The following is an 18,994-nucleotide window of genomic DNA, read 5'->3' as shown; positions in this document are numbered from 1 at the left end:
CTTATTTACAAATTAGGACAGTAACATAATAGAAAAACAAAGTAAATTTATTAAATAAATTAACGGAAAAAATATTCGCTCTTGCTCAAACATAGGCAACAAATAGTCTTTTTCGATCTGTCGGATGTCTGATAGCCAGCAAATGAAAGATACATTTTTCGGAGAATCCCACATAACAAACTTTGACAAATTGTGAGACCACATTTTAGATCGACTGTCGTCAATTAAAAATTTGGAGAAAATGGACGGGGAAACAAAAGAAACCAGTGCAGAAGAGCGAAAAATGGTAAAAAATCTTCGTGAAAGCGGAAAACTATTCAATGAAATAACAAATATAAATAATAGAAGTAAAAGTACAGTGAGAAGTGTTTATAATAGGTTTTCTGATGCTCAAAGCCTGAAAGGTGGTTTTTGGAGTGGTTGTCCACACAGTTTAACTCCCAGTGAAAAACGAAAATTGACAAAGTATGTTAAAATAGAGGCAATGATACCATCAACAAAATTACAACAGTGTGTGAAAACAGAATTTGGTAAAGAAGTGTGCCCTAGGACAATCCGGAATATGCTGCGTAGAGCTGATTATACTCCACGCGTTTGCAGGAAAAACCCATGCATTAGCAAGGAGAATTAAATTAAAAGACTTGCGTTTACGAAGCAGTACCAAATGAAAAGTACACAGTTTTGAGACAGTGTTTTGTTTTCAGACGAGAGCAAATACAAGCCCCGTACCAAATTAGAGTTTAAAAATATTTTAAGGACAGTAAAGCATGGTGGAGGTGGAGTATTAGTCTGGGGGTGTACGTCATCGTCTAGTGTTGGTGCAAAATATGAACGAGACTGTTTATCGTAATATTCACAATGAAAATTTAAAAGAAAGTGATGGAAAACTAGGTTTGAGAATGAATATTACTTCCAAAATGACAACGATCCCAAGCATTCGGCTTCGGACGTCCGAATGTGGGTTTTGTATAATATTCCTCATACTCAAAATACTCCACCACAGTCCACACCACAAAATGCCTTCGACAACATGAAACATCCAATAAGCTAAAAACTGAGGAAACTTCTCCAGAATATACTAAAAAACTATAAACTAGTACACTCGATGCCCGATCGTTTATAATACATAATCAAAGCTAAAGGTCGCCACATAAAGTACTAAATTTACAATTTGAGTTGTAAATCTCTTTAAGACCGAAAACCTTTTTCGGTCAATTTATGTAATAAACGAAACATTTACTTTGTTTTCCTGTTGTAGTACTGTTCTTTTCTGTAAATTAGATTATTTTTGGTATGAATAGTGATCGCTTTTGAGTAAAAATTAAGAATTAAGAAAATTTTGTTTAAGAATCGAGGGATTCCTTGACCAGTTGTAACATGGTTGCACGGTTGTGGTCCACGGAACCCTCATCCTTGGGCAAGCACCCAAGTTGCAAAATTTATGACTTGCTGTTTCGTCCAGAGCAGAGGCAACTCATCAGACGCTGCCTCACGTCTGCCCTGTGAGCAGCGTGATCGAAGGGGTTACAAGCTGGTATTTGCTCCCTTTTATTAATTCAAAAACACGTCATGTGTATGAATTATAGCGAAAACAACCCCGCCTTGTAAAATTCTTAGGCCTAAGCAGACCGAGGCTTAACTAAAATTTTGTTTAAGAATCGAGGGTCCGCCATCCACTTAATAGAGGAGCGGACCAGTTAGAGAGCAACATGCTTTCACGGTTGTGGTCCACGCAACCCTCCCTCCAACTGGTCCATTAAGTGGATATCCTCATTTCAGATGTGATCAAAGGGTATTACGCCATTACTCCAACGTAACATTTTCGCCTCCATTAACAGGAGATCCGGTTCATTATCTTTCACAGTCGGCCAACATTCAGGACCATAGAGGGCGATATTCACACAAAATTTCGTGGCGATAGTTCCAGCCATTTCGAAGTAAATTTCATGTGGCAGACAGCCAGAGACACAGACGGACGGATAGACGGGCATTGAATCGATTTTAGTAAGGTTTTATTTCACAGGAAACCTTAATTATGAGAAAAAATCATGTTCCCATATATTTTACATGGAATGGTTGTTTTAATGGTATCTCTAGAATGGATTCTCTTTTTAAATATTTTCAGTGAAAACTGAATTGAAAGAGGTGAGTTCAGTATGATGAAGTTGTGGCGGAGCGATATTAAGAACCCGCTTTACAGTCCTGTCAACGTGCTAACAACTAGGCAAGTGTGGAGTGTGCCCGGACGAACCATCGGCCCGAGAGAGCGCGGGAGGCTATGAAACTTGATGGAGAGCTGGACTCGTCCAGTTGGTCCAGTGTTACACTTCTTTCGAAAGCAACAAATATTTCCTTCTTGCAAAGAATTTTGGCAAACAATCATCAAAGTTTCTCTCAAGATTTTTTAGTGCAGAATTTGCTTAGTTTCAACAAAAAAGTAATTCCCGAATAGGAAGCGCCTTCCCGAACTGCGTTCCTGAATCCGGTAAGCTAAGACGTATGGCTACTGGTTATGGCATTGACACCCGATTCCAAATTGAAGAGCATCGACAAAAGACTTCCGAAAACGCATGTACGAGGATTAATTGATGCGAACTGATAGCAGCAATGAATAGGTTATGAGCTATAGATGAAAAGTTCCAAACATATGTGGCATCCACCACGTCTAGTTTTCGAGGTACATACATGTCGATCCTTATTTGAACTCCGCCATGTTACTAACATAGCAAACTGGTACCAAGCGCAGGTAAAGGAGGAGAGTTTCAGGCAACGTAATCTGTACTATCCTCAGTAAAACAAAAATAAAATGCTGAGATCAAGGAAAGAGACAAATAAAGTATAGTTGGAGTTACTCCACTTTGTTAAATCCTACCTGGTTTCTCTCGGTGACAGGTCCCGCGACAGGCCGACCAAGAAAACGCATCCAATGTTGATAGAAACAACATGATTGGATCCCGAGCCGACCTTGCTAAGAACTGGACAAATAATAATAATAATCCATATTGGATCAGGACCTTGAAGGGGGTTAGAGCACTTCATTGAAGACCGTAACGGTCCACTATAGCACACTGTAGGAGGCAATGTGGTCAGCATTGCGCTCGCCCGAGATTATTACCCTGATTTGACTCAGGTAGTCATTCACAGCTGAGTCGACTGGTATTCGACGTCAAATCACGATACAAATCCCACTGCCACTAATGAGATTTGAACCGCGACCTTCCTTACGACAGCCTTATGCTCTAACCACTCAGCTATTCGAACGGGGCAAAGGCTGAAGAAAAAGATGTTAATCCTGATTTTAACTTGCCGCGCCTAAAGTGGCATGGGAAACCGTTGATGTTTTCGATGTGTTATACTTTTTTTCTTGTTTCGTTTTGTTTACAGATCGTTTCTATTTAATAACGTCGATATCTTTGTACAAATTTTGTTGAAATGTTTATTGTGAATAGTTGTTGTTCTTGAATTACTTATTATTTCACAGATGATTCAAGACAGGCTTCATAAACACTTCATTTGAGAAAAGCCTGAAAATCATTTTTCCATCATCAAGAAAAGGGTTTAATGATTTTTGAAATAATAAATGTTTACTACGGTTCAAGGAACTTCTCACAGTGATACATGATACCTGTGAACTGATTTACCGAACAATGCATGTGTAAGTATGTACATAAGAGAAAAGATGATACCCATGTGTAAGATACTTATTATTAAGTCATTAGTGTAAGATAGGTTTTACATTTATACGAGCAAATCAAATATGTGTCTAAATATTCTAAGCTTCACAGAAAAGACCGAGGAACTCGAAAAAACCTTTCGGAAAAGGAGCATTGATATCTGCGCTCTGTAAGAAAGCCGAGGGACTGGTGCCGAAAGCTACGACATAAAACGCGAACGTGGTAAAAATGGCGACAAACTTATCTATTTTGGTAGCTCACACACTCAATACGATGTTAGCATCGACATCTCATATAGTTTCCGTGACGCCATGAAAAAACTCGAACGATTTGGTGACCGGCTGATTAAGATCATCATTATGGTATATCAGCTCAGTGCCACAGACAGGTTGGTCGACCTGATACTGAGAAAGATTCCTTCTGGCAACTTCTCGATGCAAAAGGCTGTAACGTGCCCACTGATGACCATGTCATAATTCGAATGACGTTCGAATGACTTCGCTAAACGGACAAGAATTGAACCCAAGGCTGTACATGTGTCTTTTGAAGTAACCTAAGGTTTATGGACTGATATAGCAAATTAATGGCCAGTTAAGATTTTATGGCGAAAAATCGCATTCTACTTTTTAAACGCGTTTTCCTCGAAACTGCATGTTGAAAATCGGCCGCCACCATAGCCCAAAATCTATCCAACGAAATTCTTTGAAATTTTCACCAGTTATTCACAACATATTTCTACGGTCTGCAAACTACTACTATGCACACTCAAGATATTATTAAGTCTATGGTAAAAAATTCGTATTTGTATCTTTATCCAGTTCTTCACAAAAAATTTCTAAAAAAAGCCAAAAAAACAGCCTTCACACGGGATGACTCCCTTAATTTACGTACATAGTGCATGGAAATGCATGAAGATGCGTAGATCACTTTAGATGCACACATACATTATAACAAGGTCCTATGCGTATATAAGCCGAACTTGTTGCTTCTACCTGTAAACTATTGGAAAATTTCTTTAAAACGCGCTCATCTGAAAACCATTTACTAAATGTATTAGTTACCAATTAGGGGCTAATCTTGTTTCTGAACCGGAGAACGCGTAAAGGAGGAGAAGAGTATATACAATCCGAAGTCAATGTCTCCTTTGTCACAGACGAAGAATGTCGAAAGGGAAACATCTGCAAATATATGGCGGGAGCATTGGGAGCACTCAGAAAAAGGCGGGTGGACACACAGGCTGATCCCTTCCATCAGGGAGACAGCATGGTAAGATTAATTGTAGTCTTATCCAGTTTCTCCTGGCCAATACCTCTATACGTTCAGTTTGTACAATTCGCCCCATTGTCCAAACTGCGATGGAGTATCGAAGACCCAGAACACGTCTTCTTCCACTATCCGAGATTCATGGACGAGAGGAGAAACTCAGAGGAAACTTTTGGTGAAGCACTGATACCGACCGTCATGGAAGTCGGTGCATATATGTATGTGCTTTGTAATGGAAAATATTTGAGTGCTGTTCATATTTTTGTAACTTGCCCCTAAATGACGCTGCAGAGGATCAACTTATACATTTACAGTGTTCATGACAAGTAATGACTGTGATTATAATCATAATAAGCGCAACAATCCATTTGGATCAAGGCTTTGAAGTGTCTTAGAGTACATCATTCAGGACCGTAACGGTACACTACAGTACAGTGTAGGAGGCAATGTGGTCAGCATTGCGCTCGCCCAAGATTATTATCCTGATTTGACTTAGGTAATCATTCGCAGCTGAGTCTACTGGTATCCGAGCTCCAATCACGATAGTAAATCGCTTTGCACCAACGATATTTCCACCGTGACCGTCCGCTACGACAGCTCTTTATGTTATGACGCCAGTCGGCATCGGAAATAGGTTATGGAGAATAGGAACGCAGAGAATATTGCATATGTTCCATAATCCCAAGTTCATGGCAAAGAGAAAGTGCAAGGAAGGCCTGAACGTAGTCATAGGATTACATAATCTCATGAAAAAGACGCTGGGATCAGAGTATTGATTGCGTCATGAAAAATGCGACAATGACAACGATATAAACAAGTCAGAATACCGGAAGCTGGCCCCTTCGGGTATAAAGGATTTGCCTTCACTTTTTATGAAAAATTTCCTACGCACGTTTTTTCCATTTGTTCATAACTTCAAATAATTCTTGATATATGTATTTCCATACTCCAACTCCGCCGTCCATTTGAGCCATCCGGACACCCATAATAGTACCATTGTTGTACTTCTAGAATGAATAAACTGGAAGTAATCACATGAGGACAGAGTTGGAGAGACAGCGGTGGTTTCTAGGGGACGACAATCTCATACAAGCCCGTTCTAGCTCGGGGATCTCTTGCAATATTAAGATTTGTGTATCATCGTGCAGCAAAGAAAACATTTTGGCCAGTGGCGTGAAGTGAGTTGAGAATGCGAGAAAAGACCATAAAAAAGTATATAAATAAAAAGTATATATATGTTCGCCACACGTTATTTTCGGAGAAAAAAAAACAGATATTCGCCCTAAAAGAATTTGATTTTAACGTCGCAGTCGGTGAATTAATCCACAGCATTATATAATTTACTAGAAAAATTGCGAACGCAACACTTTTCGTTTCAATATTTAATATCGGCATTTATCACCAATTTCTTCCTTACTAACAGCGAACACCATCCAAAAGACTTCGATTATCGATCACACAAAAATTAATAGCTTCTCTTTGATTCAATAAAAAAAGACACCACTGTCACTCAACGTTATTTTTAACTTTTGATCACCTGTGCTTGCGAATTTACAACGTGCAAAAAATTATTTCGTTGGCATGGTGCTCCGAGCTCGAATTACGACACAACCTACAATCCCCTCTGACAATCAGGCGAGAGTGAATACTGAAGCCATCCACAACACAGCCCTCTGCGACACCTATAAGAGGAAAATGGATGCCGCAATAACCGTAGTCAACAGAGGTCTTGAAGATGAAGAATCAACAAATGATCTTCACAACCCCCTGAAGAACGTTATCATTGATACGGCCACAAACATACTTGGCCCCATTCGCAAAAAAAGTCGGAACGGCTGGTTTGACGATGAATGTAAGCTAGCAATGGAACGGAAGAATGCCGCATACCGAGTAATGTTGCATTCTCAAAGAACGCGGACACGCGTAGAGACTCACGAACTTCGTCGAACGGAGAAGCGCCTTCACAGACGGAAAAAGGAAGCCTGGGAGAACCAACATGTCTGTGAACTAGAAAAGTACATGGAGCAATGGTACCAGGCACGGAACTTTTACCAACAAGTCAGTAGGATGAAGCCTTATACAGCTCGATACTCATTCTGCCGAGACAAAGAGAGAAATCTGATTTCTGACAGAATGGGCATACTGGAGCGATGGGTTGAGTATTTTGATGAGCTACTGAACAACCAGAACATCGGCGAGTTGGAGGTCCCGCCAACTGAAAACGACGGACAAATACTGCCACCACCAACTATAGCAGAAACAGTCCGTGCAATTCATCGGCTTAAAAATCATAAGTCGCCAGGAGCCGATGGAATTACAGGCGAATTAGGAGGCGACCAGTTACACCAAGTGGTTTACAACTTGTGCTCAAGGTATGGGACAGCGAATCAATGCCTGACGATTGGCAACGGGGCATTATCTGTCTCATACATAAAAAGGGAGATATCACACAGTGCAGCAATTATAGAGGTATCACGTTGCTGAGTACTACCTATAAGATATTCTCAACTATCTCCCTAGGCTTGATAGCCCCATACGCCCAGAACATAATTGGTCCATACCAAAGAGGCTCCACTCTAGGCAAATCAGCAGCAGATCAAATTTTCTCTCTGCGCCAAGCGATGGAAAAACTGTTGGAATATGGAAAACAGTTGCACCATCTATTCATTGACTTTAAAACCGCCTATGATAGCATAGCCAGGGTAAAACTGTACACGGCCATGAGAGAATTCGGTATCCCGACGAAATTAATAAGACTTACTAGGCTGACCCTGACCAATGTGTGAGGCCAGATAAAAGCAGCAGGATCATCGATGATCTACGACAAGGGAATGCCCTATCATGCGTCATCTTTAACCTGGCCCTCGAGAAAGTGATCCGTGATCCTGAGGTAAAGGCGAAGGGTACGATATTCTTTAAGTCCACCCAATTACTGGCCTATGCTGACGATATCAACATCATGGGAAGAACCACTCAAACGTACAAACTGCCTTCATTCAGATCGAGCAGGCGGCGCGAGATCTTGGGCTGCATATCAATGAAGGCAAGACAAAATATATGGTGGCAGCGGCAGCACCGAAGAAGAATCAACCAACAACATCAAACCGCACTGGTCAAACAGGAAGAATAAGGATAGGAGAATACAACTTTGAGACCGCTGATAATTTCTCCTACCTAGGGTCGAAAATCACAACCGATAACAGCTACGATGAGAAAATCCGCGCACGGTTGTTAGCTGCCAACAGAGACTATTTCAGGTTACAAAAACTGTCTTGCTCGAAACATCTTACCATAGGGTCAAAGCTCTTACTGTACAAGACAATGATTTTGCCAGTCCTCATGTATTCCTCGGAGACTTGGTTTATTAGCAAGAAAAATTGCGAACTCTTGGCCGCGTTCGAGAGAAGAATCCTCCGCAGAATTTTTTGCCTCCTACATGAGGATGGACGATTCCGTAGCCTACATAACTACGAAATCTATGAGCGATACGACGACCGTCCGGTTGTGGATAAAATCCGGCTCAATAGCTTACGGTGGGCGGGTCACTTAATTCGTATGGATGAGGATGATCCCACCCGGAAAGTCTATAAGGGCAATATCTATGGTAGAAAAAGAAGACGAGGCAGACCCTGCCTAAGGTGGAGCGATGGCGTAGGTTAGGACGCCAGACAGCTTTTAGGGATATCGAATTGGTGGACTTCGGCGCAAAACCGTGATGTCTGGAGTTCTTTATTAAGGCAGGTCTAGACCGGATACCGGTTGTTGCGCCGTTGATGATGATGATGAAAATATTATACTATTCAATGCGTTACAAATCACGTACAACCGCAAATCAAATTGGAAACTTAAGGATAAGGATGTACAACAGTTGATTCGATGGAACCAAATCACCGCACGATTCATGAGCAACCAATTTTGCTGCTCCGGAGACAAATCTGGAAGCACCTTCAGAAGAATCTAGTTCATGTCATTGGCTCCACACAATTTGAAGTCAAGTTGAATTTTTGACAACAAAATGAATTTTTCCAGGAATGTGTATTGTGACGAGGGTATTATCTATGGCTGTTCTAATCTTGCTCTGTATTAGGAAACAACATTTTGAGCTGTGTGATGAATTTTACAGTAGCTTCCTCCTTTATTTTGCTGTAACTTAATTTTCTTTAATTAAGTAAGGGAGGCAATGACGCCACGCCACTGAATGTAGCATAAAGCCTTTCTAATACATGAGGATCGTCGTGTTTTTATCAGTATAAATAATATTACATTAAGGCTTAAAGTACATACCTGGACTCGAAAATTGGAGACATTTTTCGCCTAGATTTTTTACTCTCTATTTTCATACCAGGAGGGCATTGTGGCTCAGGACAAACTTTGGTAATATCTACAAAAGTGTTAATATTTTATAAATTTAAATTTTTAACAGGAGAGTCAAGAAATGTACTTAGGTTGTCAGTTCTATTTGGTGTTTCCTTCACACTAAATTCAACTTGTGTGCAATTTAACTCATCATCTGCACAATCTTGGATTCCATTACACCAGAAGCTTTCCAGAATACAGTCACCACTAGTTGGGCAAAGTTTCTGAAATTCTGGGCATGATTCGCACGTACAAGCGCAGTTGATCGATTTTCCTGGTCTCAGACCTTCTTTGCAAGGTGGGCACTTCTGAGGTTTACACTGGGGTACGCCTCCCAAAACACATACGCATTGCGAACAATCATCAGATTGATATTGTGCTCCAACATCATACCTTTAAATAAGTAACAACGAAGAGTAATGCTTGAGATTACATTAGGATTTATTAAATCACATACCGGATATGTCCGACGAAGCATGGACATTGACTCCTGTCACTACAAGCTTTTCCATTCCAGAATTTCGGCGGTTCACATTTACATGCTGATCCATCAGGGAAATCCATAGACATATCGACCCCTGGGCAAACAGGACATATTTTGATGGATTCAATAGGCAATTTAGTATCGACTTCCACAATTGGCTCCTTAACTTCAGCTAAAAATCAATTTTGAAGTATTTGATAAATATTACCACTTTATCAATGAATGCATCCTTACAATATGGAATGAAACAACCAAGAGGTTCCACTTTCATTTCAATAACATTTTCCCACTTTATTGGTGCAATCTTAATATATCGTGTTTGAATTGGATATTTGAAGTAATTTGTTTTAGGTGTTTCTGCGTCGTTGTTTGACAAAAATATTTTCGGTACACCATTCTTTGTTAGAATTTGATTCCAAATGTAACCATTATTTGAATATAGAAGACTAAATGCTGTAACCCATCCTTGTTGTCCGCCTTGGGTTTTCAGACCTGTTATATTTCTAAGTTCCAAGAAATCAAACTGTAAATTGAAACATATACTATGAAAAAGAATTGAATTAATTGGAAAACATCCCAACCATAATAAATTCATTGGGGGAATTTAGAGTCGGCTGCCATCCATTTGGTGAAGTCAGTTTTAACAATTCCAACAAATTTGGCACTTCACCTTTATAATTTGGTCTGATACTGCTTGAGCTGACCTTTAAAATGTGATACAAATAAATATTTCACTTCAAACTACATACTAAGATGGCTTTAATTAAATTGTAAACTTTGAATTAAGATACCATTATTAACATACAGTAAATAATATATTTTGAAATAAACATATAACGAAGCGGAAATTTATACAAAGCTTATGTTTTGAGTAAAAAAAATAATTCTCTGTAGACTTACTTGCCGTGGAGACATTTCACCATTTTCAATTCCCATGGGCTCATCGCATAAAGGCTCCACATTATCTTCTATTATAATCTGTGTTAAATCTTCTGTAAATGGCGTACTCTAAATGTGAAAAATAACCATGTTCAAATTCTGAATTAGTGTTTGTGCGAGTTTTTTATGATAAGGTGAAGTGCTACGTATAAAATAGGTGGTATATCTAATTAGGGCGTTGTACAGTGGGGCAAACGCGAAAAAAGTCTGTTCTAACAAGTAGAGAGCACAGAGCATGAATATGTAATATGTAAAACATGTAAAAGCCAAGTGTTATTGTTTTGATATTTTTTAGATTTTGTGTATAACAAAACCTTATTAAAATCAATTCACTGTCTCTCTGTCTGCCACATGCACTTTTCTCCAAAACGACTACACCGATCCGAACGAACTTTCGTGGACATATGCCAACTAATTTCACGCATACAGTCAGTGATATGAATTTACGTGGAGTTTAAAGAAGAATCCGCATACATGATACTGTCATGGAAATCCAGTTATTAGTATCAAAATTGTGACAGTTCAAGCTTGTCAGTTTCGCGCGATTTTATTGCTACTGCTACTAAAAGATGCTGACGTCATAACTAACGAGAATAAATGACATTCGAGTGAAATATTAAAACTCCATTTATGAAGAATATACTTCTGCCCAGTCCCTTGATAGGCTTTGGGTGAAAGAAAATACGTCCCGATATCAGCTTAAATAAAGTTAATAACAGCGTATTACCATATTTTAGGAATTTACCGCCCGCCCCCCAATCCTCCTTAAGTTCATCCTATAAGTACATCAGACGCCTAGACAGGCGATAATAGAAGATATAATACTGAAAAGTTCTTTTTAAAGTTTTGTTTGCAAAACAATACCTTATTAAAATCGGTTTGGACACACCAGCGTGGAATTTTTACCCACTAAAACTACTCCCTGCCCCGCGGAACCACCATAAGGTATTACATCACCGGACGGAGTCAGCTCACTCTAGCTTAATTCCGTTTCATCTATACGCAATTTATCTTGAATAGATGCGATCATGGAGTTCACCGCATCCCAATTCTCTTCATGTGGTAGCATTTTCGGCACCAGATTTTCTGGTACCAGCACCTCTCCTAGAGTCTGCTCTAGATTCCTCCTTTCGTCCACAAATCTCGGATAGTGGAAGAATACATGTTCTGGGTAATCTAGGACTCCATCACAATTTGGACAGTCGGGTGAGGTCTCCAATTTAAACCTGTGAAGGTACTGGAGATATCCTCCATGTCCCGTAAGAAACTGGGTGCGATTATAATAAATCTCACCGTGTCCTCTCTCCAACCACTCCTTGATGGCAGGAATGAGCCTGTGAGTCCACCGACCCTTTCCCGAACGTTCCCACCGCTCTTGCCATCTATTTATGGATCTCTCCCTTTCAGCGTTCTTCGTCTGCAATAAGGGAGAGATTGTCTTCGCATGGTATATATTCGCCATCTCATCTGCCAAGATGTCAGTGGGCATCATTCCAGAGATGACGAATGCTGCAACGTCTGAGACAGTCCTGAAGGCAGAGCATATCCTCAGAGCTATCCTTCTGTAGACTGCATTCAGTTTACTAGTGTTAACTGGCATCCGCAATGCCTCGCTCCAAACTGGGGTCGCATAGAGCATGATTGAGGTCACCACTCTGGCTATAAGCAACCTACAGGTATGCCGTGGCCCTCCCACGTTCGGCATCATCCTCGCCAGGGCCATACTCGCAGTGGATGATTTATCACAAGCATACTGTACGTGTTGCTTATAGCTGAGCTTCCTGTCTATCACCACCCCTAAGTATTTGATGGTCGGCTTGGAAGTGATGATATGATTCCCGATTCTAACACAAGCGTAATTTCTCTTCCGGCGCTTCGTGATGAGGACTGCTTCTGTTTTTTCCTCCGGAAGTGTCAGACCAAAGCTCTCTAACCAGCATTTGACAGCACTGATTGCCTCGCTTGAGTATAACTCAGCATCTTCGAGATGCTTTGCGACAACAACCAGCGCTATGTCGTCAGCGTAACCCACCACTGTGGCTTCCTTCGGAAGGGGAAGATTAAGTACATCGTTGTACATGATGTAGTGGGTTCAATACGGACACCCGCGGAAACAACGTACTCCTGGGGTCCGTCATCGATGTCATACCAGAGCCTCCTTTCAGTTAAGTAACTATCGACGATAGCAGCGAGATAAGCGGGAATACTAATCTTCGCTAGGGATTTTCGAATTAGATTCCAATTGGCCGAATTGAATGCATTTTTCACGTCCAGGGTTACCACCACGCAATATTTCCTGGTACTACCCTTTCCGAGGATTGCATCTTCGGCCAAGCCAGTAACCAATTTGATGGCATAAATGGTTGATCTGGCTTTTCGGAACCCATACAGCTCATCTCTGGTGACTGGCGGGATTGCCGTCACAATCAGAGGTGGTTGGAATGTGTCGGTGCTCTCCACTTGCTGGGGGAATGACCCCTGGATGATTTTCAGCAAGAGGGTGGGACACGTGATCTGATCCCATCACCATTCCATAAGCTCTCCCCCACGGGTTGACGTCCGCTTCTGAGCAGAGCTCCTTAAAGCATTTCCTCTTGCTTCGCTTTCTGCCCCTGATCGACTCTACCTACCGCCCTCTGAGCCCTCTTCTGGCTCGGTGGCAGGCTGATCGAAGATCGGCCAGTTCATCATTCCACCAGTAGTTTGGTCTCCTACTGGGGAATGAGCACCCACTAGGCATGGACGCGTCACATGCTTTGGCGATGCATTGAGCCAGATGGACGGTTCTTTCCGTAGAGGCGCCTGCTTTATCAGGTTGATCTAGCCACACCTCTATGAAGGTCTGCTCATCCAAAGATTTTGCAGACCAGCCTGAAATCTTTTTCAGTTTCGGGCATGATAGCTCTTTGCCCTGAGGCTCGACACATGTCTCAAAGAAGATTGCCTGGTGATCGCTGTGGGTGTAGCGTTCGCTGACGCACCAGGACGTACCACGCGCCAGCGAAGGGCTGATAAAGGTCAGGTCTACAACTGAGCCTGACTTCCCGCTATTTACAGCACCTTCGTTAGCCAAAACCATGTCCATCTGCGCGAAAGCTTCCGTTAAACTGCGGCCCCTAGCATTTGATTCGCTCCTACCCCACTCTAGGGCCCAAGCATTGAAATCAGAAGCAATCACCTTTGGACTTCGTCTCCTTGCGTCGAGAACAAAATTATCAGGCATTTGCTCGAATTCAGACAGTGTCAAACTTAGCGGGGGGTAGCAGCTGTGTACATATACACCACTTATTTTCGCTCATAATACATTGTATGGCCTGTCGACCACAAGCCCATATCGCCGCAACTTGGCAACTTCCATCTCAGATTCGAACGCGGTCGAATGTCTGTCTGTCTGTCTGTCACAGGCACTTTTCTCAGAAACGGCTATACCGATTGACACGAAATTTGGTGAGAAGGTGGGAACTGTAGACTCCAGACATGCAGTGAGTGATATCCATCTAAGTTGAATTGAGGGGGGGGGGTCCCAATGCATGTAAAAGGGGGGTGTAAAATGCTTTTTCACCAAATGTAGTCATGTATCAAACGGAGGGTCTCGATTAGTACTTTTCGAAGCCGGTCTTAGTTTTTGAGATTTGTTAAAAAGGCGGGGAGTGGGAGGGGTGCAAAGTGATGATTTTTTAACGGACCCATTCTCAGAAACTACCCAATCGAAAAATCTGAAAAAAAATCATGTAGCCGCCTCTATATGGTGCCCAGGCCTCAAAATATTTTTGGGGAAATTGAGTAAAACCCCCCTTAAGCTTATCCCAGAGTTATAAAAGTTGGTGTTAGTATAATATATAATATGAAGCATCCCCAAGTTTGATCAAAATCATACTATTACCATACTAGTACCAGTACCTCTCCTAGAGTCTGCTCTAGATTCCTCCTTTCGTCCACAAATCTCGGATAGTGGAAGAATACATGTTCTGGGTACTCTAGGACTCCATCACAATTTGGACAGTCGGGTGAGGTCTCCAATTTAAACCTGTGAAGGTATTGGAGATATCCTCCATGTCCCGTAAGAAACTGGGTGCGATTATAATAAATCTCACCGTGTCCTCTCTCCAACCACTCCTTGATGGCAGGAATGAGCCTGTGAGTCCACCGACCCTTTCCCGAACGTTCCCACCGCTCTTGCCATCTATTTATGGATCTCTCCTTTTCAGCGTTCTTCGTCTGCAATAAGGGAGAGATTGTCTTCGCATGGTATATATTCGCCATCTCATCTGCCAAGATGTCAGTGGGCATCATTCCAGAGATGACGAATGCTGCAACGTCTGAGACAGTCCTGAAGGCAGAGCATATCCTCAGAGCTATCCTTCTGTAGACTGCATTCAGTTTACTAGTGTTAACTGGCATCCGCAATGCCTCGCTCCAAACTGGGGTCGCATAGAGCATGATTGAGGTCACCACTCTGGCTATAAGCAACCTACAGGTATGCCGTGGCCCTCCCACGTTCGGCGTCATCCTCGCCAGGGCCATACTCGCAGTGGATGATTTATCACAAGCATACTGTACGTGTTGCTTATAGCTGAGCTTCCTGTCTATCACCACCCCTAAGTATTTGATGGTCGGCTTGGAAGTGATGATATGATTCCCGATTCTAACACAAGCGTAATTTCTCTTCCGGCGCTTCGTGATGAGGACTGCTTCTGTTTTTTCCTCCGGAAGCGTCAGACCAAAGCTCTCTAACCAGCATTTGACAGCACTGATTGCCTCGCTTGAGTATAACTCAGCATCTTCGAGATGCTTTGCGACAACAACCAGCGCTATGTCGTCAGCGTAACCCACCACTGTGGCTTCCTTCGGAAGGGGAAGATTAAGTACATCGTTGTACATGATGTAGTGGGTTCAATACGGACACCCGCGGAAACAACGTACTCCTGGGGTCCGTCATCGATGTCATACCAGAGCCTCCTTTCAGTTAAGTAACTATCGACGATAGCAGCGAGATAAGCGGGAATACTAATCTTCGCTAGGGATTTTCGAATTAGATTCCAATTGGCCGAATTGAATGCATTTTTCACGTCCAGGGTTACCACCACGCAATATTTCCTGGTACTACCCTTTCCGAGGATTGCATCTTCGGCCAAGCCAGTAACCAATTTGATGGCATAAATGGTTGATCTGGCTTTTCGGAACCCATACAGCTCATCTCTGGTGACTGGCGGGATTGCCGTCACAATCAGAGGTGGTTGGAATGTGTCAGTGCTCTCCACTTGCTGGGGGAATGACCCCTGGATGATTTTCAGCAAGAGGGTGGGACACGTGATCTGATCCCATCACCATTCCATAAGCTCTCCCCCACGGGTTGACGTCCGCTTCTGAGCAGAGCTCCTTAAAGCATTTCCTCTTGCTTCGCTTTCTGCCCCTGATCGACTCTACCTACCGCCCTCTGAGCCCTCTTCTGGCTCGGTGGCAGGCTGATCGAAGATCGGCCAGTTCATCATTCCACCAGTAGTTTGGTCTCCTACTGGGGAATGAGCACCCACTAGGCATGGACGCGTCACATGCTTTGGCGATGCATTGAGCCAGATGGACGGTTCTTTCCGTAGAGGCGCCTGCTTTATCAGGTTGATCTAGCCACACCTCTATGAAGGTCTGCTCATCCAAAGATTTTGCAGACCAGCCTGAAATCTTTTTCAGTTTCGGGCATGATAGCTCTTTGCCCTGAGGCTCGACACATGTCTCAAAGAAGATTGCCTGGTGATCGCTGTGGGTGTAGCGTTCGCTGACGCACCAGGACGTACCACGCGCCAGCGAAGGGCTGACAAAGGTCAGGTCTACAACTGAGCCTGACTTCCCGCTATTTACAGCACCTTCGTTAGCCAAAACCATGTCCATCTGCGCGAAAGCTTCCGTTAAACTGCGGCCCCTAGCATTTGATTCGCTCCTACCCCACTCTAGGGCCCAAGCATTGAAATCACAAGCAATCACCTTTGGACTTCGTCTCCTTGCGTCGAGAACAAAATTATCAGGCATTTGCTCGAATTCAGACAGTGTCAAACTTAGCGGGGGGTAGCAGCTGTGTACATATACACCAATTATTTTCGCTCATAATACATTGTATGGCCTGTCGACCACAAGCCCATATCGCCGCAACTTGGCAACTTCCATCTCAGATTGGAACGCGGTCGAATGTCTGTCTGTCTGTCTGTCACAGGCACTTTTCTCAGAAACGGCTATACCGATTGACACGAAATTTGGTGAGAAGGTGGGAACTGTAGACCCCAGACATTCAGTGAGTGATATCCATCTAAGTTGAATTGAGGGGGGGGGGTCCCAATGCATGTAAAAGGGGGGTGTAAAATGCTTTTTCACCAAATGTAGTCATGTATCAAACGGAGGGTCTCGATTAGTACTTTTCGAAGCCGGTCTTAGTTTTTGAGATTTGTTAAAAAGGCGGGGAGTGGGAGGGGTGCAAAGTGATGATTTTTTAACGGACCCATTCTCAGAAACTACCCAATCGAAAAATCTGAAAAAAAATCATGTAGCCGCCTCTATATGGTGCCCAGGCCTCAAAATATTTTTGGGGAAATTGAGTAAAACCCCCCTTAAGCTTATCCCAGAGTTATAAAAGTTGGTGTTAGTATAATATATAATATGAAGCATCCCCAAGTTTGATCAAAATCATACTATTACCATACTAGTACCAGCACCTCTCCTAGAGTCTGCTCTAGATTCCTCCTTTCGTCCACAAATCTCGGATAGTGGAAGAATACATGTTCTGGGTACTCTAGGACTCCATCACAATTTGGACAGTCGGGTGAGGTCTCCAATTTAAACCTGTGAAGGTATTGGAGATATCCTCCATGTCCCGTAAGAAACTGGGTGCGATTATAATAAATCTCACCGTGTCCTCTCTCCAACCACTCCTTGATGGCAGGAATGAGCCTGTGAGTCCACCGACCCTTTCCCGAACGTTCCCACCGCTCTTGCCATCTATTTATGGATCTCTCCCTTTCAGCGTTCTTCGTCTGCAATAAGGGAGAGATTGTCTTCGCATGGTATATATTCGCCATCTCATCTGCCAAGATGTCAGTGGGCATCATTCCAGAGATGACGAATGCTGCAACGTCTGAGACAGTCCTGAAGGCAGAGCATATCCTCAGAGCTATCCTTCTGTAGACTGCATTCAGTTTACTAGTGTTAACTGGCATCCGCAATGCCTCGCTCCAAACTGGGGTCGCATAGAGCATGATTGAGGTCACCACTCTGGCTATAAGCAACCTACAGGTATGCCGTGGCCCTCCCACGTTCGGCGTCATCCTCGCCAGGGCCATACTCGCAGTGGATGATTTATCACAAGCATACTGTACGTGTTGCTTATAGCTGAGCTTCCTGTCTATCACCACCCCTAAGTATTTGATGGTCGGCTTGGAAGTGATGATATGATTCCCGATTCTAACACAAGCGTAATTTCTCTTCCGGCGCTTCGTGATGAGGACTGCTTCTGTTTTTTCCTCCGGAAGTGTCAGACCAAAGCTCTCTAACCAGCATTTGACAGCACTGATTGCCTCGCTTGAGTATAACTCAGCATCTTCGAGATGCTTTGCGACAACAACCAGCGCTATGTCGTCAGCGTAACCCACCACTGTGGCTTCCTTCGGAAGGGGAAGATTAAGTACATCGTTGTACATGATGTAGTGGGTTCAATACGGACACCCGCGGAAACAACGTACTCCTGGGGTCCGTCATCGGTGTCATACCAGAGCCTCCTTTCAGTTAAGTAACTATCGACGATAGCAGCGAGATAAGCGGGAATACCAATCTTCGCTAGGGATTTTCGAATTAGATTCCAATTGGCCGAATTGAATGCATTTTTCACGTCCAGGGTTACCACCACGCAATATTTCCTGGTACTACCCTTTCCGAGGATTGCATCTTCGGCCAAGCCAGTAACCAATTTGATGGCATAAATGGTTGATCTGGCTTTTCGGAACCCATACAGCTCATCTCTGGTGACTGGCGGGATTGCCGTCACAATCAGAGGTGGTTGGAATGTGTCGGTGCTCTCCACTTGCTGGGGGAATGACCCCTGGATGATTTTCAGCAAGAGGGTGGGACACGTGATCTGATCCCATCACCATTCCATAAGCTCTCCCCCACGGGTTGACGTCCGCTTCTGAGCAGAGCTCCTTAAAGCATTTCCTCTTGCTTCGCTTTCTGCCCCTGATCGACTCTACCTACCGCCCTCTGAGCCCTCTTCTGGCTCGGTGGCAGGCTGATCGAAGAT

At 43.0% G+C, this 18,994-nt stretch overlaps 1 protein-coding gene across 1 annotated transcript in view; it reads right to left on the bottom strand.

Moving 5' to 3' along the window:
• Positions 1–18,994, bottom strand: part of LOC119650231 (hemocytin) — a 456,315-nt gene that overhangs the window by 32,274 nt on the left and 405,047 nt on the right. The window contains exons 28-33 of the mRNA XM_038052810.1: positions 10,678–10,785; positions 10,359–10,481; positions 10,012–10,300; positions 9,751–9,949; positions 9,379–9,686; positions 9,222–9,318 (exon numbers count right to left, since the gene is read on the bottom strand). Of these exons, the coding sequence (XP_037908738.1) occupies positions 9,222–9,318; positions 9,379–9,686; positions 9,751–9,949; positions 10,012–10,300; positions 10,359–10,481; positions 10,678–10,785 (1,124 nt within the window). The remainder of the gene's footprint in view (positions 1–9,221; positions 9,319–9,378; positions 9,687–9,750; positions 9,950–10,011; positions 10,301–10,358; positions 10,482–10,677; positions 10,786–18,994) is intronic.

Source organism: Hermetia illucens, chromosome 2 (assembly GCF_905115235.1).
Source record: "Hermetia illucens chromosome 2, iHerIll2.2.curated.20191125, whole genome shotgun sequence".
NCBI lineage: Eukaryota > Metazoa > Arthropoda > Insecta > Diptera > Stratiomyidae > Hermetia > Hermetia illucens.
Note: the sequence above shows the minus strand (reverse complement) of the source record. Positions and strands in the feature narration are given on the sequence as shown.